Here is a 23,464-nt window from a genome sequence, read left to right as displayed (position 1 = left end):
GAATGGTTTGTCTTGTCAATATTTCGACTTCAATCTGAAGTCATCTTCAGGAACTTATGACTGCACCTGGTCGACCAGGTGCAGTCATAAGTTCCTGAAGATGACTTCAGATTGAAGTCGAAATATTGGCAAGACAAACCATTCGACAAATAAATATACATTGTTTAAACACATTTGCTGTATTTTAATAAACATATGTATATATTGGCCTAGAGCTCAAACATACTTTGAATGTAAAGATTTTCCGCCATCCCTTGTCAATGGCTTCAGTATTGGAACAATGCGACTATTGGGCATGAGAAAAGTAGCAAAAAATACTCTTCTCACTAAAGCAAATAGTGGAGAGAAATCATGTGGGATTGAAAAAAAAAAACAAACCCATTGTATAACACAGTCCCTCAGCACCAACACCCGTTATACTCCGTGCTTTACCACCGCCTAATAGTTAGTAAGCTGGGCGTTGAGACATATTCAGTGTCATTTTTCGGTCTCATGGAATGTGTCTAATGGCTAAATTGCTCCAGTATTGGAACTATGCCGTTATTGGGCATGAGTAATAAATTAGCAAAAAATACTCTCTCACTAAAGCAAATAGTGGTGAGAAAACTTGCGGCATTGAAAAAAAAAACGATTATATACCACAGACCCCAGCACAAACAACCGTTATACTCCGCGTTTTACCACTGCTGGTTCTTGTCGCTGGTCTTTAAGTCTCATGTATGAAGACGAAAAGGAATAGTTAAAGTATAATCACATTCAGAGAATTTGTTGCAGAGAGAGCTTTTGTACAGAACACAGTGATTGCTGTATCAAGTTGAGGAAGTTGGTTTCCGTGCTATTGATAGAGTCTGGTCCTAGACTGACATGTTGTATATAAGTTATAAATTGTGTTTTTTCAGATTTTCATGCTTGAACTCTCAATCTATGCACTACTTTCGTGAAGTTTACGAAATTAGCTCGGATATCTGGTATAACAATTATTAAAGTATCTTTCATCTTTAGTCCTGGAAATATATTTAAATCGGTGAAATCCCACCGGATGCCCGAGTTTTTCCTTCATTCACTATAAATGCTATTTAATTCTGGTATTCGATTCATATTTTCTTGTTTTATAAATTTTACAAAAATTTTTTCTTTGTGTTCATATTATTATTGTTGCTGTTGTTTTCGTAATGCAATATGGCGTTGGCTTTTTGGCAGTGGCAATTTAACCCTGATGGCAGGAGAATGGGCCAATAGTTTTCGCGTTTTCTAACTTTAAATTTTTTTATTATTTCTATTCCTTTCGCCTACGCTTCTATAACGCATTATTAGTGAAACATATTCAATTACCTATTTATTTTTAATATTATTTTAAATCAGTCTATTTGAGTAGAGAGTATGGAAAAGAAAATTGGGAGAATGTGAATCAAAATAACTTTTTTTTTATAAAAAAAACAATAAAATTTAATTCTATAGAAAAATTAATGTCAGGCGCATTTTATGTGCTTTTTCGTATCTCGTTTTTGTTATTTTTTATTTTAATATACTACTTTTTTTGATTAATTTACATATTTTCACATTATTATATTAAGAAGAAAAAAAGTCTAGCAAGAATGTTTTCGTTTTATTAGCTATTGACTACTTTTTTTTAATCCGTTTAGTTGATATTGTTTTGAAATTTTGTGCTTTTGTTGCTGGTATCTGTTCACTTTTAGTACTTTCATTAAAATATTTTTTTATAACTTTGTTTTTCAATGAAAATGGACTAGATTTACGTAGTTTAGCTTGCTTATCGTTTATTACTTATCTTTATATTCCTACTTAATTTAACTTTCCTGATTTTAAAAATATTTTTTATACCGGTAGAAATCATAAATATTTAGCAAAAAGTTATATGGCGACTTGTGTTTTTTACAACGGTTAATTACATGCTTTTAATTTTCCAACAGCTTTAAAGCTCAAAAATTCATAAAATTTACAAAACGCAACACTGAAAATGAGCGCAACATTGTTAAGACAGCGTCAAGTGTGAGCGTTTATGGTATACACTTATTTACGCACTAATCTAATATTTGACAGCTATTCTTCTAAAACACTCATTATACTCTCTCTTTTTTTAATATTTATATTTACTTTACGCTTTACACACCCACGCTCTCTCAGCAACTACCCAATCACATGATTGCGCTCATTTACAATTGCGAGAAACTACTCGTGGACACCCAATGCGTTGTATCTGGTCGTACCATTAACTATATAGGACCATAATCGCTCAGCGCTTGCCCGGGATGTTGCGCGCCTGGCCCACCAGGCAACGTAACGACCACGGATACTGCGCGTGAATCCATTTGTCCATTACCCCCACCACCAACGCCATTGCCCCCCATTTGCCCACCACCGCCATTATTGCCATTATTACCATAATGACCAGGCATACTCATATTACCAGGTGTGCCGACGCCGATGCCACAGCCACCGCCACCGTGCAACATACTACCAGGAGGAGCCCCAACACCAACACCGCCGCCAACCGTACTATTGCTCATACCCGCTGTGCTCATCAGAGTACCGTGTCCGCCCAGCATGCTGCCACCGCCAATTGTACTGCCGCCGCCACCGCCACCACCCATGGTTGAAGCTCCACCTGACTCTCCATGTCATACATGACTTGCGGCAGGTTGTTTAAGAACATGATGGTGTAAATGATGATGACTGGTGGAAGCTACCGATGCGCCACCCGCTTGTGTATATGGTGTAGCGAGTAGCGAACCAGCTGCCGAAGCAACTGGCATTCCCATGCCAGATCCCGCATATGGATGTGGTATGGGCGGTCGCGGTTTAATGAGCGCTTGATTGGCGCCAGTGCGATCTGGTGCGCCGAAGAGTCGACGCCAAAAGCGACGCCAACTTTCCAACGTCTTACCAGACCAAATCCAAACGCCCGATGTTATACCAACTGCTAATGCCATAAAATATTTGAGCATTAGCACTGAGTATAATGGTTTCTTGCCCAATCCTTTCGCCGAATGGCAAGGACAGGCGAGCGCTTTGATCCAATCTTCGAAGTATGCGGCCTCATACAGGTAGCATCCGATTACGATGGTCGCGGGGACGGTGTAAAGGACGGAAAAGATACCAATACGTATCATAAGCTTTTCTAATTTATCTGCCTTAACGCCGGCGCCGACGCCACCTTGTTGTTTGATTACAGATCGTATGCGAAAAAGTGAAACGAAACCAGCCATAAGGAAGGTGGTGCCGATGACGAGGTATACAAAGAGCGGTGCCAGCACAAATGTTTTCAGATGATGTGGATTTAAATTGCCAACATAGCATATGCCAAGTATGGGATCACCATCTACAGCTGAGAGTAGTAGCACGGCCACAGATTGCACTGTGGGTATGAGCCAGGCGGCTAAATGAAAATATTGCGAGTGTTTGGTGATGGCCTCATTGCCCCATTTAAGACCGGCTGCTAGAAACCATGTGAAGCTTAGTATCACCCACCATATCGATGATGCCATACCGAAGAAATATGTGAGGAGAAAAACCATGGTGCAAGAGTGTGGTCCCGTTGAACTCTCCTTCAAGTAACGTCCATCGCAGGCAATTTCTTCGTTCTGAAGAAAATTTTTCGACAAATATCCCACAGCGACCATAAAGTAGCATGCTGAGAGAAAAACAATCGGTCGCTCGGGATACTTAAATCTTTCGGTGTCTATGATGAATGTGGTTAAGGTCATTAACGTGCTGCAGAAGCACAGGCCTGACCACAGAGCGATCCATATGCCGGCGAACTCCTTTTCGTCGTTTGTGAAGAATGGGCCCTTGCATGGTATCGCGCAATTTTGAACGCCGGCGATTCTTTGTACAGTTGAATTCATGTACCACGGGTAGTGCATGTGTGGTGGCTGCATTAGCGCTTCCTTCCCCAGGAGTAGGAGTGGTTTTTGGCACGTGCAAGTGCAATCCTTTGCGTTTGTTCTTTCTCCTAGGGAGTTTTGGCAGTTTTTTGAATTTTTGCCTTTGCATTTCTGCGATGTCGAACCACCGGAACCAGACTGTTTACGTTTATTACCACCACCTGCGCCACCACTACCACCAGAGCCTGAACCTGATGCGCCACCTGAGCCACCACTGCCCGCCTCAGTGTACGATGGCTGCTCCATGCATAAATTCTCCGGATCACCGTGTAGTGGCAAATGCTCGCAAGCCATACGCTCTGGCCATTGAAAACTGTACTGCTGCATAATTGGTGCACAACCAGCGCGTGCGCGCTCACAAACCGAACGACAAACTGGCAGCGGTTTGTGATAGTCTTCCAAGCAAATTGGCGTATACATCGAACAAAGGAAGAATTTCAAATCGGGTGAGCACTTGATCTCTACAAGCGGCCAAAATTGATGCACTTCCAAACCCGCTTCGTCTTGAGTTTCATGGTTCATTTCATTTGGAAAGGATGTCATATTATAACCGATGCCACGACACATTGGTATCGTTATCTCTTCACAGCGTGAATTTGGATCTTTTGGTATTGCAGGTAAGCCATAGCCAGGCGCAGGACTAACATCCATCGAGTGTGGGCCCATGCCACCCATGCCCATACCTCCGCCGTTATCCGATAAATGTTGCATGCCATCCGCGTGGCAACTGTGTGTATGTAGCAGGAGTACGATGCTGAGGATAAAAAAGGCGCTATATAACGGCTGTGGATGCCGCCGCGCGAAATGGCGTCTGTGTGTCGTTGTGCGAGACATTATGATTATATATTTTATTTGCTCGTTTCTTCGACGAGAGAGAGAGAGAGTTGTATAAAGTTGTGCGTGAATTTCAACAGCTGCCAAAACAAAGAGTATAGCTTCCGCAGCCTACCAAGGATCGCAGTTGCGTAAAGATTAGAGTTGAATTAAGCAGAAGCTGTGTAACTGAACTCAAGCTAGAGCGGCGTTGTACAGATGCCCGAGCCGCAGGCGCATCACGTAGTTAGGTCTGCGTTGGATGACTAACAAGGGATAACTGCAATGAGAAAGAGAAACAAAAGGAAAATATTAATAAATATGCTATAAACAGAAGTAGGGGTAAGTGCTTAGAAACTTAGGTAAACATTTGTGTGCTTTATTAGTAACCGCAAACGATTAGTTTTAATTTGGTTTTGCTAGTGTCCATACCCCCAGAGGACGTCGTGCACAAAAACCAATTGATCCTAAATCAACAAAAACCTATTAAATATGAGCATAGACCATGACATATACAAACACTGTCTTAGTACTTCGAATGATTTTTCTTCGACTTCCACTTCATTTGTTTCAATTCAAAAGTGAACCGGAGGAAAACAGAACTACAAACTACGGCGTGAGTTTTGCGTTCACACTGAATGCGTGTGGCGAGCTTATGACATTGGCAAAGACAGTAGTTAGGCATTTAACCCCTTGATGCCATGGGGTTGCCATATGTTCGCATATTTTAACAAAGACCCTCTATGTGAATAAAAAGAAGAGTGTGCGGTACTCATGTGACAAAGTGACACTTAAGCTTAAGTCAATAGATTGGTACATATACAGACGCACTAAAATGAATGTAAAACATTGGACATTTTAACTTTAAGCTGGACCAGATGATGCTGCCACTACCCTGCCGCTGCTCAGTTGTGTCATATCAATCAAAATCAGTGATTTTTATTAAATTTGACAGTCACAAACGGTTGCATTAACATTACTAGAACATTCGTACACACATACTCTTATGTATAGCGTTGAAGTGTTAGTGATTTGATGTATGTTGACTTATAAAGAGCGTACAAATGAGGGTGAGGCAGCGGATTTATTCTGGTAGTTTAAGCGCTGAAAGTATATTTCCGGCATGAGTTTGCTACTTCTTTCATTTTAGTTTTGTACTTGTTTTCCTAGTCATTGGCGCACTATTTGCGTTGATTGGAAGAAACTAAATTAAGAAAATTGTTCATTTTACAGTTTGACAGCTACGAAGTAAGTATGCTGACAATATGACAATGAGCAAATGAATGTACCTACAGACATACTTTCAGTGGCGGGGAGAACATGGGAATTGAGAAATATTGTGAGTTTCGGATACTCACATTCGAACGCTATGTATTATCGTCGTATAGTTCCGGTTTAATTTTCGATATCTTAAACATGTTTGAGACCCGACTACTGCTCTATTTCTAGTTACCGTAAACCTAGACTAACCCTCAAATCTAATACATGAAGGACAAGAAATAAGTTTTTTTATATGCGTAGGCACACACTAGGGAAACCATAAGTAGCTGGGAAACAAAGCAGCTCAGAGAATACTGGATTGAATGCCAAGGGCAGGCGAAATTGTTTACAATCACAACAACGAGAGTAAAAGCCGAACTCATTAATCCAAGCAGGGAGGATCTAGCAACTCTTATCGTGTAACATATGGGAAATTGTGATCTACGTTATCACCTAAATAAATAAATAACAATGACAGGCGTGATAACCTTTTTTTTGCATGGCAGAAATACGCGGGGAGTGTTTGCCAAACACTGCCGAGGGGCGACCCCGCTTAGAAACATTTTCTTCTACTTGAAAAACTTGTTTCTAAAATTTTGATGTTGCTTTGCCCGGGGCGTGAACCCAGGGTCTTCGGTGTGGTAGGCGGAGCACGTTACCATCACACCACGGCGACTGCCGTAAGTAAGTTAAATCTATCCGATACACAAATCTGTCGCTTTTGTGAGGTCGGTTCAAATTCTCCGAAAATGCGTCGCTCTAGCAAGGCAAATACTCTCCCATCTAAGTGGCGTGACTTCTAAACGCTTCGTGACATAGAGTACAAGCCTGAGGAGGTAAAGGTTAAGCATAATAGATCCAAATAAAGGTCCCAGTGCTTCGTGGTTTTATAACAATAATAATGTTTGACATAAGTCATGCCGAAGCGTCTTCCTGTTGCATATTTAATTGTCGAACCGTTCATTCCGACTCTAAACAAACCCAAAGAGTTTGCTTGTAACCTTGGAAATTACCTTTCTTTTTTCATACACACAACAAATGAAGAATATAGATATTCAGGTACTAGTGGATTGTATTGGGATAATTTCAAGACCTGTTAAAATATATATGTAATGATCACTGAGAACTCACTTTGAATAGCGAGGCTAGGGTGTTGCGCCTAAGAATCCACATCAACAACACCAGTTAATAATTCCGGACGTGTTTTCATCGCTGAAATCGTCTTATAAGACATATACTGAAACCGAAACTACACCTAACAAACTGAGGACCTTCCTTCAAGTAAAACTAAACTATACAGAATTTGATTTTTATACCATAGACAAAATAGAAAAGCAATTGCGACAAAAACAAGTGTGCCATTTAAGCGAGCTTTACTGTATATGTTATCGAAGAGGTGTGAACGCGTTATCGATTTGTTATCGTAGTATTATAAACTTACTATCGATAACAAAGGTTATCAACGAGTTATCGGTTTGTTATCTGCAATTTATCTATTTATTATCGAAAAGTTGTCTACTGTTTATCGAAAAATTACCGATAAATACATAAATACTTGGCGCGATTTACCTCAGAGGAGAATAAGGCCGAGCGTCTCTTCCAGTGTACCTTGTCTTCCTTTAATTTAATACATATTTGAGGGACTTACGTGCTTCATGCCGACTCCGAACGCCAGCTGCAAGGCAGATGAATTTTCGCTAAGAAGCTTTTTATGGCAGAAATACATTGGGGGTGTGTTTTCCAAGGCACTACTGAGGGGTGACACCGCTTAGAAAAATCTTTTTTTTCAATTGAAAACAACTTTTTTCAAAATTTTTGACGTTGCTAGTTGGTTGAAATCAGGACTTTCGGAGAACTATTCCATCGCACCACGGCGGAAAAATTATCGATATGTTATCAAAAAATTATCGTTTTGATATCGAAAAATGTCGATTTGTTATGGGAGTGTAACCAATTTTTCATGGACGTGTTACCATTTTGTGATCAAACAGTTATAGATTTGTACTCGAAAAGTTATCGATTTCTTAAAAAAAAAATTAACAAGTAAGGAAGGCTAAGTTGTGTAACCGAACATTACATACTTAGTTGAGAACTATGGAGACAAAGTAAGGGAAAATCACCACGTAGGAAAATTAACCTAGGGTAACCCTGGAATGTGTTTGTATGACATGGGTTTCAAATGTATGGTATTAAAGAGTATTTTAAGAGGGCCATGGTTCTATAGGTGGACGCCATTTAGGGATATCGCCATAAAGGTGGACCAGGGGTGACTCTAGAATTTGTTTGTACGATATGGGTATCAAATGAAAGGTGTTAATGAGTATTTTAAAAGGGAGTGGGCCTTAGTTCTATTGGTGGACGCCTTTTCGAGATATCGCCATAAAGGTGGACCAGGGGTGACTCTAGAATTTGTTTGTACAATATGGGTATCAAATGAAAGGCGATAATGAGTATTTTAAAAGGGAGTGGGTTTTAGTTCTATAGGTGGACGCCTTTTCGAGATATCGTCATAAAGGTGGACCAGGGGTGACTCTAGAATTTGTTTGTACAATATGGGTATCAAATGAAAGGTGTTAAAGAGTATTTTAAAAGGGAGTGGGCCTTAGTTCTATAAGTAGACGCCTTTTCAAGATATCGCCACAAAGGTGGACCAGGAGTGACTCTAGAATGGGTTTGTACAATATGGGTATCAAATGAAAGGTGATAATGAGTATTTTAAAGGGGAGTGGGCCATAGTTCTATAGGTGGACGCCTTTTCGAGATATCGCCATAAAGGTGGACCAGGGCTGACTCTAGAATTTGTTTGTACGATATGGGTATCAAATTAAAGGTATTAATGAGGGTTTTAGAAGGGAGTGGTGGTAGTTGTATATGTGAAGGCGTTTTCGAGATATCGACCAAAATGTGGACCAGGGTGACCCAGACCATCATCTGCCTGGTACCGCTAATTTATTTATATATGTAATACCACGAACAGTATTCCTGCCAAGATTCCAAGAGCTTTTGATCTCGCCCTGCAGAACTTTTCCATTTTATTTTACTTAATATGGAAGGTGCCACACCCATTTTACAAAGTTTTTTTCTTAAGTTATATTTTGCGTCAATAAAGCAATCCGATTGCCATGTTTTATCCCTTTTTTCGTATTTGGTATAGAATTATGGCATTTTTTTCATTTTTCGTAATTTTCGATATCGAAAAAGTGGGCGTGGTCATAGTCGGACTTCGGCCATTTTTTATAACAATACAAAATAAGTTCAGATAAGTACGTGAACTGATTTTAGTAAGGATATATCGATTTTTGCTCAAGTTATCGTGTTAGCGGCGGAGCGGAAGGACAGACGGCCGACTGTGTATAAAAACTGGGCGTGGCTTCAACCGATTTCGCCCTTTTTCATAGAAATCTTTCCTAGAATCTTAGCCACTACCAAATTTCACAAGGATTGGTAAATTTTTGTTCGACTTATGGCATTAAAAGTATCCTAGACAAATTAAATTAAAAAGGGCGGAGCCACGCCCATTTTGAAAATTTCTTTTACTTTTGTATTTTGTTGCTCCATATTATTATTGGAGTTGAATGTTGACATAATTTACTTAAATACTGTAAATATATTAACTTTTTTTTTAAATTTGACTTTAAACATTTTTTTTTAAGTGGGCGTGGTCGTTCTCCGATTTTGCTAATTTTTATTAAGCATACATATAGAAATAGCAGTAACATTCCTGCCAAATTTCATCATGATATCTTCAGCGACTGCCAAATTACAGCTTGCAAAACTTCTAAATTACCTTCTTTTAAAAGTGGGCGGTGCCACGCCCATTGTCCAAAATTTTACAAATTTTCTATTCTGCGTCATACGTTCAACTCACCTACCAAGTTTCATCGCTTTATCCGTCTTTTGTAATGAATTATCGCACTTTTTCGATTTCTCGAAATTTTCGATATCGAAAAAGTGGGCGTGGTTATAGCCCGATATCGTTAATTTTAAATAGCGATCTGAGATGAGTGCCCAGGAACCTAAATACCAAATTTCATCAATATACCTCAAAATTTAGTCAAGTTATCGTGTTAACGGACGGACGGACGGACATGGCTCAATCAAATTTTTTTTCGATACTGATGATTTTGATATATGGAAGTCTATATCTATCTCGATTACTTTATACCTGTACAACCAACCATTATCCAATCAAAGTTAATATACTCTGTGAGCTCTGCTCAACTGAGAATAAAAATTTATTAACGAAAAGTCAACGATTAGTCATCGTAAGTTATCTATTTGTTATAAACTGATACTAACTTTTTGTGGAAAAGTTATCGATCTGTTATCGGATTTTTTCTAATTTGATATCGGAATGTTATCGATATGTAACCTATGATTCATCGGTTTGTTAAGCAACAGATACAAATAAAATTTTAATAAATAGTGGATGACACATCTGTAATCGATGATAGTAAGCCGATGGCCTCTATGATGATGATGATATGATGTCTCGGAAATAACTCGACAAAAATTTCCTCTTATATAATAAGCCGATAATAAAACGATTAGGGTATTCACGTGACGCTGCTTATGAGCTTATCTGTTTATGTGCTGATCCAGGCTGTTTACTATTGTGAACGTGTTTTTTAAACATTCGTCACTTGTATGAATTTACAATGACCAAAACTATCTGTCACCAGAAAAAGTTGGACAAAAAAAACTTAAAAGTATTTTGTTCATATAAAAATTTAATACGTTAAATATTAATATCATATTGTGGTTTGACTTTTTAAAAATCTAAAAGAAATAAAGACTGGCCTACATGAATATATGGAAGCCGTATCAGATTTGAGGACGCCAAACCGCAGATGACTGACAGGTGCGGGTATTATGACAAATATGGAACAATTGATCATTTACTAGTTTTGAATTGAGTTTCGTCGATTTGGCAATTACGCTACTGTTCATCTTCAGATAGGGTATCGAGTTTTTGCTGATAAAACTTGCAACATATGCTAATCTGACAAAAGGCATGCCAAGCTTGGTTTAAGGGTAATACTTAAAAATTTACATTCGTATATGCGTAGGTATATCAAAATAATGAGCAGCAATTGATATTTTTGTTGTTGTTGTTGTAGCGGTGTTTCGCCCCGTCCAATAGGTGCGGGTATCGGCAGTCCAAGGAAACTTGCAGTTTCAACAAGGGTGGAGCAGATTTAGAAAGGTGTTAGCGTTGTTGGTTCCACATTGCAATTAAAAAGATGGTTTGTGTCATGTGGGGACACGTTGCAAGAAAAAGCAGGACATACATTATGCATATGGAGGTTGATTATGGATAGGTAAAAGTTTAGCCTGTTACAGTATCCAGATCAAAGTTGACCTAGAGTGACGCGCGCCTCCCTAGGAAGATTGCTTTCTTCTACTGCGAGTTCAGGGTATTTATCTTTAAGATTGGAGTTCGCTGGCCAATTCGTAGCATAAAGTTCCGACGCCTTTTTGTGGATATCACTGGGCACCTGCTTGTGTTTTTCTTTTACATACGGCTGTGATCTCAGGTGTCGTATTTCCTCATAATGCTTGCGGAGATGACTTCTTAAGCTCCTGGGAGGCGGTGCATCTTCAATCTGTTGTGTAGCCCCGGTTGCTGGGTATTCAATAGAAACTGCATGTCGCATCGAATTATAAAGTAACCCAAGTAACGCAAAAAGCCTTAACAAAAGGCGGTATAGAACAGGAATGGTCTCTTTATGTTATATGTGAAGTATTCATTTAGTATATATATTCTGGTATGTTTAAACTAAATCGCGTCCATACTCACCCACCCCACCAGACATATTATAAACATATTTAGCTCATGTTGATTTGCGCTCATGGTCAACCCAATTTAAGTTGACGTAATCAGTATAGAAAGCATTTTTGCTAATCTCTGGAACGTAAAAGGCTTAAAAGACCAAAGCAAGGACAAATCACGGGATTTGTTAACATTGGCAGCTGCTCTGCGCTCAAGTAAAGAACAATGGCAATATACTAAGCGCCGTATAGCGAAAAAAGAAGCAGAAAATTGTAAAAATAGCGGAGTATATTTGATAAAACATGAGGGGTGAACAAAAGTAAGACAACTAAGTAGCAGTGACAGCAATTGTGTACACTTTGCCAAGTTGACACTTCTAGTGCTGTCACACACATTGCGCAAATCTCACTAGAATGCAAAATATTAGAGATACTAAAAGCGGATAGAGCGCTAGCTAGAGGGTTAAAATCTAGCAGACTGTGTCAAGTAAATAAAAAAATTTAATTTGAAAAACAATGGAATATTGAAATGAACAAGAGTAAATGCAGAGTAAGGCAGAAGAAATTAACTTGTAGGGGGTGAAAATTTGTGCCCTCCAAATGCGACCCAAAAATGACAATGCTTTTTGGAAACATAAGTACCTTTTATATTCTTAATAGACTTAGGTTTTATTGGATGGTTGAGTGGTAAGCATGTTGTATTAAATAGAACAATAAGCAATATTCGCTACAATCATAAGAGTTTTTTGGTTGGTTCAAATGTCGGTTGAAGGTCTCGCCAAAGCATGATGATCAGCTGTGAATGTTAAGGCAAGTACTTAACGTGCCTGTGAGTATACACTGAAGATACCCAAACTCTTTAGTGTATACTCATTCATTCGTTATGCTATAAGGATGAGAAGGGTGTGTAGATGGAAATATACTGAGCAATGTAGATTTGGAAGTATTATATAAAGTTTTTCAATTTCGTTTGCCCACAAACGTCAACCTTGTTTTGTGAAATTTGAATGACGTTTTAATTAATACCATTTGTTGACACCAAAATACTGAAGCAAATAGGCATATACATATGTATGTACGCACAGTGCACTTACGGCAATAATTCCAGTAGAAACAAGTAAGAACGGGACTGTCTTCGGCTGTGCCGAAGACTTCATACCTTTCATGAATGGGGCTGAACAATAATCTTATCCCGTTCGTAATCTCCGAATAATCGGATGTATAAGATAAGAAATATATAGTGAACAGATCTACATACCTTAACGATTTTTAAGATAAATATAAAATAAAAAACAGGTAGGTACTTTGTGTGAGGATGCAAAGTTTCAGGTTTTTTGTGGTCTGCGTGTAAAAACTATGACTACGAATCACGTACTTCAAAAATATATGACGAAAACGTAACTATTTGATGAATTTTGAAGATTCTAGCCGTAAAAAAGGGGTCAAAATGACAGTTTATATGAAGTATATAATATATATACGACCGATCTCTATGATTTTTTCAGACAACAATATATGCTATATACGTAAGCATTTTGTGAAATTTGAAGCTTCTAACTGTTAAAACGGGGCAGAAATTGCGCAAAGTTTCTTATCTGAACAATCGGTTGTATGAGATATATACTATGTGTACCACCGATCTCAATGATTTTTTCAGACATCAATATATGCTATACACGTAAGCAGTTGGTGAAATTTGAAGCTTCTAGCTGTTAAAATGGGGCCGAAATCGTAAAAAAAATATATATATACTATATATATATAATATATATACCATCATATATATATTATATATATCACCGATCTCTATGGTTTTTTGACAACAATACATACTATATACGTAAGCAATCGGTGAAATTTGAAGCTTATAACTGTTAAAATGGGGAAGAAATTGCGCAAAGTTTCTTATCTGAACAATCGGTTGTATGGGATATATACTATATATACCACCGGTTTCTATGATTTTCTCAGACAACAATATATGCTATACACGTAAGCATTTGGTGAAATTTGAACATATCTAAACGATTTTTAAGATAAATATAAAATAAAAAATAGGTAGGTAATCTGTGTGAGGATGCAAAGCTTCACGTTTTTTGTGGTCTGCATGTAAAAACTATGGCTACGAATCACGTATTTCAAAAATATATGACGTAAACGTAACTATTTGATGAAATTTGATGAATCTTGAAGCTTCTAGCCGTAAAAAAGGGGTCAATATGACAGTTTATATGAAGTATATAATATATATACCACCGATCTCTATGATTTTTTCAGACAACAATATATGCTATATACGAAAGCATTTTGTGAAATTTGAAGCTTCTAACTGTTAAAACGGGGCAGAAATTGCGCAAAGTTTCTTATCTGAACAATCGGTTGTATGAGATATATACTATTTATACCACCGATCTCAATGATTTTTTCAGACATCAATATATGCTATACACGTAAGCAGTTGGTGAAATTGGAAGCTTCTAGCTGTTAAAATGGGGTAGAAATTGCGAAAAGTTTCTTATCTGAACAATCGGTTGTATGAGATATATACTATATATACAACCGATCTCTATGATTTTTTCAGACAACAATATATGCTATATACGTAAGCAATCAGTGAAATTTGAAGCTTATAGCTGTTAAAATGGGGTAGAAATTGCGAAAAGTTTCTTATCTGAACAATCGGTTGTATGAGATATACACTATATATACAACCGATCTCTATGATTTTTTCAGACAACAATATATGCTATATACGTAAGCAATCGGTGAAATTTGAAGCTTATAGCTGTTAAAATGGGGTAGAAATTGCGAAAAGTTTCTTATCTGAACAATCGGTTGTATGAGATATATACTATATATACAACCGATCTCTATGATTTTTTCAGACAACAATATATGCTATATAAGTAAATATTCGGTGAAATTTGAAGCTTCTAGCTGTTAAAATGGGGCTAAAATTTGCGAAAATATATATATATATATACTATATATATATACTATATATACCACCATATATATACTATATATACCACCGATCTTTATGATTTTTTCAGACAACAATATATGCTACATACGTAAGCATTCGCTGAAATTTGAAGCCTCTAGCTCTTAAAATAGGGCAGTAATTACGAAAAGTTCCTTATCTGAACAATCGGTTGTGGGGGATATATACTATATATACGACCGATCTCATACATTTTTTCAGGCAACAATATGTGCAATATACGAAAGTATATGGTGAAATTTGAAGCTTCAATCTGTTAAATTGGGTAAGATATTACAAAAATCCTCTTTTTCTGAAAAATCGGTTGTATGGAGGATATATGCTATAGTGGTCCGATCCGGTCGGTTCCGACAAATGTCTAATCGGACACCCAAATACACCTGCTCACCAAATTTTATCAAGATATCTCAAAAATTGAGGGACTAGTTTGCATACAAACAGACAGACGGACAGACGGACAGACGGACATGGCTAAATCAACTCAGCTCTTCAACCTGATTATTTCGGTATACTTAATGGTGGGTCTATCTATTTTCCTTTAAGGACTTAAAATTTTCGGTTTCGTGACGAAATTAATATACCATTTCATTTTCATGAAAGGTATAAAAATATATAGCTCTGAACGAGTTCGATTCTATTATGTTGAGAACCACTATAATTTATGTATAGGTACGTTATGTATGTTCGCATATCTGTCACTGAGGAGATATTTTGTCGCCTTCCACAAAATGGTCACCTATTTGAAATTGAAAGTGATATCACACTGGGAACATCAAACGGATAGATAACATAAGGAAGAAGGGGGATCCTGCCAGCGCCAACTTTCGCGGAATCAGCCCTCTTATTATCACATATAAGTTCCTGTAAAGTATATTGTCCAAAATATTGAAGCTCACCGTGAATCGGCGGCTGATTGGACCTTATCAGTGCAGCTTCAATCCTGGTAAATCTACCATCGACGAAATTTTTACCATGCGCCAAATCTTGGAAAAAACACGTAAAAAAGAATTGACACACATCACCTCTTCGTCGATTTTAAAGCCTCCTTCACTTAAAAGAGCTACGTCTGAATTTGGTTTCCCCCAAAACTTATATGGCTGTCTAAAATGACGTTGTGCCACACCATCATCTCAGTCAGAATTGGGAAGGATCTCTCCGCGCCGCTCGAAACTGAACGAGGTTTCAGACGAAGTATCCTCCCGTCGAGCGATTTCTTGGATATGATATTGGAGAAACTGGTACAAGCTACAGAGCTTAATCGCTCTGGAACAATGTCCTATAAAACCGTGTAGTTAAAGGCATATGCTTACGACATTGGTAGAAGCGGAGAATATGGGTTTGATGGTTAACGAGGACAAAACGATCTGTTGTCTTCAAGAAAAGAGTTTGGGAACCAGAATTATTACATTAAAAAACATCAGCTTTGAAATTCACCGAAGAATCATTCTTGCCAGTAAATGCTAATGATGAGCTTTATAGTTCAGCAATTTCAAATACAGCGTCTATGATGCCTAGGCCATGTTATGCGAATGAGAGATGACGCTCCGGCTAAGAAAATATTTTCATCGGTACCCACCTATGGACGCAGAGGAAGAGGGCGGACCCAACTCCATTGGAAGGACCAGGTGGAAGACGATTTAAATTCCTTTTTTGCCTTTACCGATTGGCACCAGTTACCATAGCGAAGGGCTTGACCGCTTTGAAAAGCTTTAAAGATAGCACGCCACATTTTAAAGCTGCAGACAGAGTGAAAGCGAGAGCCTTTGCTAAGGCATCCGGCAAAGTTTCAAGGTTGTAAAATATAAAACAAAAAATGTCGGTTCAAGTCTTGCACTATTGCAAAAACTGTGCCATGGTCTTAGGGTTTGCTCCGTGGGATGATTTTACAAGTTACAACCAGTTTGAAGTTTAAGAAAAAAGTGTATAAAATATTCGTCCTTTCTAATGTTATTTCAATTAAAAATGGTTTTTGAGAGTTGCCTCCTAAGCATAATATATAGAAGCTATACACTTTCTTAGGCAAAGTAAATTCACACCAAGCTAAGCTCGGTAAGATAAATTTATATTTCACTCCTTTATTCGTTTAATAACATTATTAATATTATGAGTTGTCATTGGGTTTGTTTATTTAATCAAAATTTTGAAACGCTCAAAACGGTATAAAGCCCAATCAACTGGAGACGCTTGTTAAAAAAAAAACAATCTGATTCTTGATTGGATCGATATATTCAAGGGACCACTCTTATTCTGAAGTAGTATAACAAAAAAAAGATTTAAAAAAAAAAACGTAACGGCTTAAGTGTTATGACACGCATTTACAGTCACAAATTTGTGTCTTAAAATAAAAAAGTGACCAAATGTTTTAAGAAATCACAGCAAAGCAAAAGATTTCTAGAATAACAAAATAAAATAAAGAAGTACTCAATGAGGTTCATAAAAATGTTAACAATAACAGAACAACAATTGACAAAACAATAAACAAATTTGAAATGAGAGAAAATGAACAAATTGCCAGTAACTGTTTACTTACCAAAAAAAACATATAAATAAGAAAATGTCTACAAGCGCCGAGAAATATATTGCCGAACTAGACCTAAACGTATTCACAGCTATTATAAAGCCTGTTATATACTATGGAGGCATTGTTTGGAGGACATCCACACAAACAAGAACGCACCCTAAAAACTTTGGTGGAGGGGATGGGGTGGGTGATGTATGCCGGCTATCAACGCTTTGCATTACAAGAGCCCTGAAAACAATCCCGACAGATGCGATGTATGCCATTTTACACATTCCACAGCGCAGACCAAACGGTCATAGTAGTATAAGGTCATCAATTACAGGACGAACAGACTACTTGATATCGCTTCGAAGGGCTCTTGGAGCCAGAATTATCGTTTTCCAACAAGCTTCAATTATATAAAGAAAGCTGTAGAAATTTATATATATCAATATGGTATCGTTGTCATTGTACTTTCATCTAGCCTAGCGCATTAAAGTCAATATTTTAAAAACTCATAACATTTGAAATATTTCTTAAAAATAACAAGTCAAAAATACTAGTAAGGAGTTTTCAGCGTAATTTGTATTGCAGTATTTTCAGTACTCTAGCATTCTAGACCAACTAGAGAACCACGTTGGAAAACACGTTGCGCTCCAAAACTTTCTTAACCACACTAAAGAAAGCTGCCTTGGCGCATGGATTTCCTCCCTATATAAGACCTGGCCTTGTCGAACAGGTGTTCAAATCACCAAGACAGATCAATTAGGTGCTTCAGAAGGAGACAGAGAGGGAGAGTGAGGAGGGATATCCTTACAAGCGATGAGTAAAATGTAAAGAGTCAGACGAATCCAAACAGAATTCTCCCAAATTGAAAAACATGATTTTCTCCAAAAAAAAATATGTAGTTTAAGAAAATTTGAGAAAAACTTTTGAGATTTGAGAACCAATTTCATTCTTAAGATAATCTCAAGTCTATAATGTTTACTGGTATTATTATAGCTAGGTGTTAGTACTTTGAGAAACGCGTGAATTTGTTACAATGTTAGTTCGGTGCTGCCAGTTTAAGTACGCATTCGACGTAGATCTTCAAACGATTGGTCTGTTCTGTTAACAAAAGGTAAACACTTGAGCGGAAATAGTTGTTCTTTGTATAATTGTTTTTAGTTTCGATGACGGGTGGAGAACCTTTTTAAGTGCATAAACAAAAAATAACTACAAAATTAATACAAATGGTATGAAAAGAAAAATTGGAGCAGAAATAAGAACAAGTATAGAAGAACCAATAATATAACAGTTAAAGTTGAGTATCTTATTGACGTACCAAATAATTTTTTCAACACAATACGCCCTAAAAGAAAAAAATATCAAATCCCAACGAGTAAGTATGAACATTTCCATGACATGCAACTCTTTCTTAGTGGCTTAAGAACATTGTAAATAACAAAGTCTTTTAGTATGACACTCTTGGCGATGCTGCAGACTGTGACCACTTGATTTAGATTTTGAATACAAAAAAAGCACAACGCTAGTACTAAATAAACATGAACCACTTGGAATTGTGCAGACATTAACAAAGTAAGGATGAGTAATGTTTCCAAAGAAAAATAGCAATACAGCAAACAAAATTGAAACTGGAGTAGGAAATGGTGATGGTGATGGTGATGGTGATGACATTGCTGATGGTATAAAATGAAATCGTCATGGGCATACAGCTACATAAAATTTAAAGAAAACATTACAGCGAAAATATTTGTCTTGCCTTTGCCAGACAAATCCCATGGTGACTGTTACTCAAGTTGCCTACACATTGTGGTTGTTGTTGTTGCATTTGATAATGTTGTTGCCGTTGATGAAGCTCGAATTGAAATTAGAGTGGACATATTTATATGTAGCATCACTTTTCAAGTAAGGCAAAGCCCGGTGTACAAGAAGTTCGACTTTGACTTGCCATTGCTTTGTTGAAGTGCTGAATCGCATTTCATTAGGATTTGGAAACTATGAATGTAGCCCTGCTAGTCTGTTCACTGTTTGCTAGTTTGCTATTTACTTATACAATACTTTATTCATGTGAAATGGTGTGTAAAAAAAGTTCAATAGAACTCAAGCAATTGCTATTTAGTTGTTTACTTCAAAATGTATTCGATATTTTGCTAAGTAAAGAAAAATGCCACTTTTTTTTTTGTTGTCACAGTAAAAAGCGCTTAAATATGCACATAACTTAGGTTTTTTGTGTTTTTTTTTTTTTGAAATCAGCAATGCAGACGTAGTTAAGTCAGCAACTTAAAGTCGTTAGCGTAAGGCAGTTCAACAGTTAACAGCTGCTGTACAAACAACTAACAAGTAAATTGTGAAATGTGCACCGTTTTGCGATATTGATGCCTTGAATGCATTAAAAGTTTCGTTGTAAACAGTGGCGTAGTGGCGACTTTTTTGTCCGGAATACAGTGATAGGTCTTACATGAAACAAAACGACACCTTAAGTAAAGTGACTGCTCCCTAAGGTATCCAGTTCTATGTACCGGAGCGACTCGGCATTTTACCGACCAAGCGCTGTCATTTCAGTGTAACCCCATAAAATGTGTTGCGTCCCTCACACAAATTGCCGCCCCACACTTTTAAGACCATTTGAGACATTAACTGTTTCTTTTTAAATTTATTTGAGGAAGACCCTATCTTAGGCTTTGATTGAAAACAACTCCTTCTCAGAGTTGGTTTCAAAACGCCACATGATTGATTTGCATATGTGGAGATAGGATTTTGAAAAGATAGACAGATAAACTTGGAGATAACTTGTAAGTGATAGCGCGTCCTATTATATGATCCTGTTATTAAACATTCTTCAAGCAAACTCTTTCATATAGCATTTTTTCAAGTTAGTTCCGATACTTTCGCACTATGCGCCCATATAAGTTCCTATACCATTCATTCACTGTATTGTAACGAATTTACTTGCAAATCCTCTTATTTGCAATCCTCTGCTAAGTTCGAATCACTAAACTGTTGAATAAATAACTCCAATTTGTAGTAATGCAAAATGGCCTTTATTAAAGTACTTCACAATAACACTCCAACTGTACAACGAATAGCTTAATAACCAAACTGATAGCTTAAAGCAGGCATGCTTAACGAACGAAACGATATCATTTCGTTACGATAATCAACGCTAATAAACGAAACGAAGTCACTTCGTTTCGTTTATTAACGTTAAGATCGTCAAATTAACGTTAATTTGACGTTCTTAACGTTGATAAACGAAACGAAATGACTTCGTTTCGTTTATTAACGTTGATTATCGTAACGAAATGATATCGTTTCGTTCGTTAAGCATGCCTGGCTTAAAGGAAACTGACTTTCAAAATAATAGTGCTATTGCTCGCTAGATATCGTCTTACTCGTAACTGCTTGACAATTCAAATCAAACTGAATTACTTCTTACTCGCCTGCATCGCTTTTATAGTTTACGCTGCATACTTCTAGGCTCTTCGATTTCCAGAAGTTACTAGTTGTTTCGGCTACAAAATCGCCAGCCACAACTACGTGCACAAATTATTGCTCTCTCTTGTGACAACTCAGATAAGGTATATGCATGTGTTTGTAGTTTACAGTCTCCCACACACACATAAGCGTATAAGTAAATTCATCGGTGTGTGACATCTCATCTCTCGCTGCCTTGTATGTAAATGTTGCTCGTCGGAATGTGTACATATGTGTAGACGCAATTATTGATTCGTTTATGTAGATACATAATGATTGAATTATTGATGTGCATTCACGTCACTGCTTAGATCGGCTTAGAGCTGGCAGCACTCCTTAGTTTTGCTAATATTCGTAACACTGCCCTCCACCTAAGTCTGATCGTCCCGATCAGACAAATCTCTCGATCTAAACGCTGCTAATCTCTCCAAATGAACCACTTTCATTTTGGTTCGTGGTTTGGTAGTGGTTTGTATGCGGTACACTACATCGTTGATCCGTTTTACAACTTTGTATGGGCCTTCCCAGTTACACTGCAATTTCGGGGACAAACCTTTTTTTCGTTGTGGGTTGTATAGCAGCACCAAATCTCCTTCCTGAAACCCTTCCGAATTAATTGCTTTATCGTACCTCGCTTTCATCTTGTCACTCATAATCTTTGCTCGTTGCCTTACCAGATCGTGTATCTCTCTCAGCTCTTCTTCTAAGACATCAGTGGATTTCTTAACATTCCTCTCCGCATCGGCATCTATCCCATACTTCAAATCAGCTGGCAGTCGAAGGTCATTGCCAAAAATTACCTTTGCGGGAGTTTGGCCCGTTGTGTCATGTACTGCCGATCGGTAGGCCATCAAGAATAATGATATGTGTGTATCCCAGTCCTTATGGTACTTGTCGACTACTTTCCTTAAATGCTCCTCCAATGTTCTATTGAAACGTTCCACCATACCATCGGACTGAGGATGCAATGCAGTTGTCCGTGTTTTTCGAATGCCCAACTTCTTGCACAGTTCTTGGAACACAGCTGATTCAAAATTCCTGCCTTGGTCAGAATGTAACTCCATTGGTACACCATACCTTGCAACCCATTCGTTTTTAACCACTTCTGCTACTGTTTCTGCTTCTTGGTTTGGGATTGGGTATACCTCTGGCCATTTACTGAAATAATCCATAACCACCAGTACGTATTTGTTTCCGCGGTTGCTAGTAGGAAATGGACCTGCGACATCCATGGCGATCCTTTCAAATGGTGCACCTGAAATATACTGCTTCATCTGGCCACGACTTCGGGTTTTGGGCCCTTTCGCTCTGTTGCATACCTCGCAATTGGCAATCCACTCGGTGACCGACTGACGGCAACCAACCCAATAGAATCTCTGCTTAATTTTCTCGAGTGTCTTCGTGATTCCAAGATGGCCTCCACTTGGACCATTGTGCAACTCGCTGAGCACGTCAGGAATCCTCTTCCTGGGAACAACTATAAGTTTCTTCTTACACTGACCATCCTCACTCTCCCATACTCGATGCAAGCAACCGGATATCAATTCCAAACTGTTCCACTGTGCCCAATATGACTTCGCAATGGGACTCTCTGCTGACATATCCTCTCTGCTTGGTCTTTCGTTTCGTTCGAGCCCTTGCATAACATGTGACAGATCTGTATCTTCTAGCTGACACTTTCTTAGTTGTTCCTTGTCCCATTCATCCGTACACGTTATAGTCATTAGCCGGACATCTATAATGTCTTCTTTAGCCTCGGCCTTTGAACAGTGCTTGCATTCCAAACTACATGGCCTTCGTGACATTGCATCGGCATTTCCATGGGTACTACCTTTTCGATGCTCAATGGAAAAGTCATAGCTTTGAAGTCGCTCGATCCACCGTGCCAATTGTCCTTCCGGATTACGGAACTGCAGTAGCCATTTTAAAGCTGCGTGATCTGTCCTGACACGGAATCGCTGGCCGTAGAGGTATTTGTGAAAATGTTTAACGCACTCTACCAATGCCAACAGCTCTCTCCGCGTAACGCAGTAGTTCCTCTCTGGTTTTCCAATCGAACGGCTGTAATATGCAACTACCTTCTCCTGTCCATCGACCAGTTGTGATAAAACGCCTCCTATAGCATATCCACTCGCATCTGTATCTAGAATAAATGTTGCTCCTGGAATCGGATATGCTAACATTGGGGCAGTGCACAAACGCTCCTTCAATGTTTGGAAAGCCATTTCTTGCTCCTTCTTCCATTCAAAAGCTTTATTTTTTCTTGTAAGCTCATGGAGGCTATGGGCTACGCTGGAAAAATTTGGTACAAATCGGCGGCAATATGTGCACAGCCCAAGAAAACTTCTCAATTCATGTAGGTTCTGTGGTCTTGGCCAATCCTTTACAGCCTCTATTTTTTCGTTCGCAGTGCAGATGCCCTCTGTCGTTACCTTGTGACCCAAATAATTAACTTCCTTTTTAAACAGCGCACACTTTTTGGGACTTAACTTCAGACCAGCGCCAGCTATTCTCTGGAAAACTTCCTCCAAATTCTTAAGATGTTCATCAAAGTTCTTGCCCAATACGATGATGTCGTCCAGGTACACCAAGCATGTTTTCCAATGTAGTCCTTTCAGTACCTGGTCCATGAGTCTCTCAAAAGTAGCTGGTGCATTACAAAGTCCAAAAGGCATCACTGTAAATTGCCAAAGACCATCACCGACACTGAAGGCTGTTTTCTCTTTATCTTCC

General features: G+C 38.2%; 2 protein-coding genes across 2 annotated transcripts in view; both read right to left on the bottom strand.

The window, feature by feature from the left end:
* Positions 1 to 213: 213 nt before the first annotated feature.
* On the bottom strand, positions 214 to 2,612 carry LOC137252679 (uncharacterized). Its single transcript, XM_067788726.1, has one exon. It carries the CDS (start codon positions 2,610 to 2,612, stop codon positions 2,235 to 2,237), a length of 378 nt encoding a protein of 125 aa, XP_067644827.1. The 3' UTR covers positions 214 to 2,234.
* Positions 2,613 to 2,639: 27 nt separating this feature from the next.
* LOC137252678 (frizzled-2-like) overlaps positions 2,640 to 23,464 on the bottom strand; it is a 184,044-nt gene continuing 163,219 nt past the window's right edge. The window contains exon 4 of the mRNA XM_067788725.1: positions 2,640 to 4,998. Coding sequence (XP_067644826.1) covers positions 2,640 to 4,739 — 2,100 coding nt within the window. The 5' untranslated portion in view covers positions 4,740 to 4,998. The remainder of the gene's footprint in view (positions 4,999 to 23,464) is intronic.

This window comes from Eurosta solidaginis, chromosome 5 (assembly GCF_040869045.1).
Source record: "Eurosta solidaginis isolate ZX-2024a chromosome 5, ASM4086904v1, whole genome shotgun sequence".
Taxonomy (NCBI): Eukaryota; Metazoa; Arthropoda; class Insecta; order Diptera; family Tephritidae; genus Eurosta; species Eurosta solidaginis.
The sequence above is the reverse complement of the archived record's forward strand: the minus strand, read 5'-3'. Positions and strand labels throughout refer to the sequence as shown.

What these genes read in the sequence shown, in the direction of transcription:
- LOC137252679 (XM_067788726.1), bottom strand. Translation starts at nt 2,612, where the DNA reads ATGGGTGGTGGCGGTGGCGGCGGCAGTACAATTGGCGGTGGCAGCATG.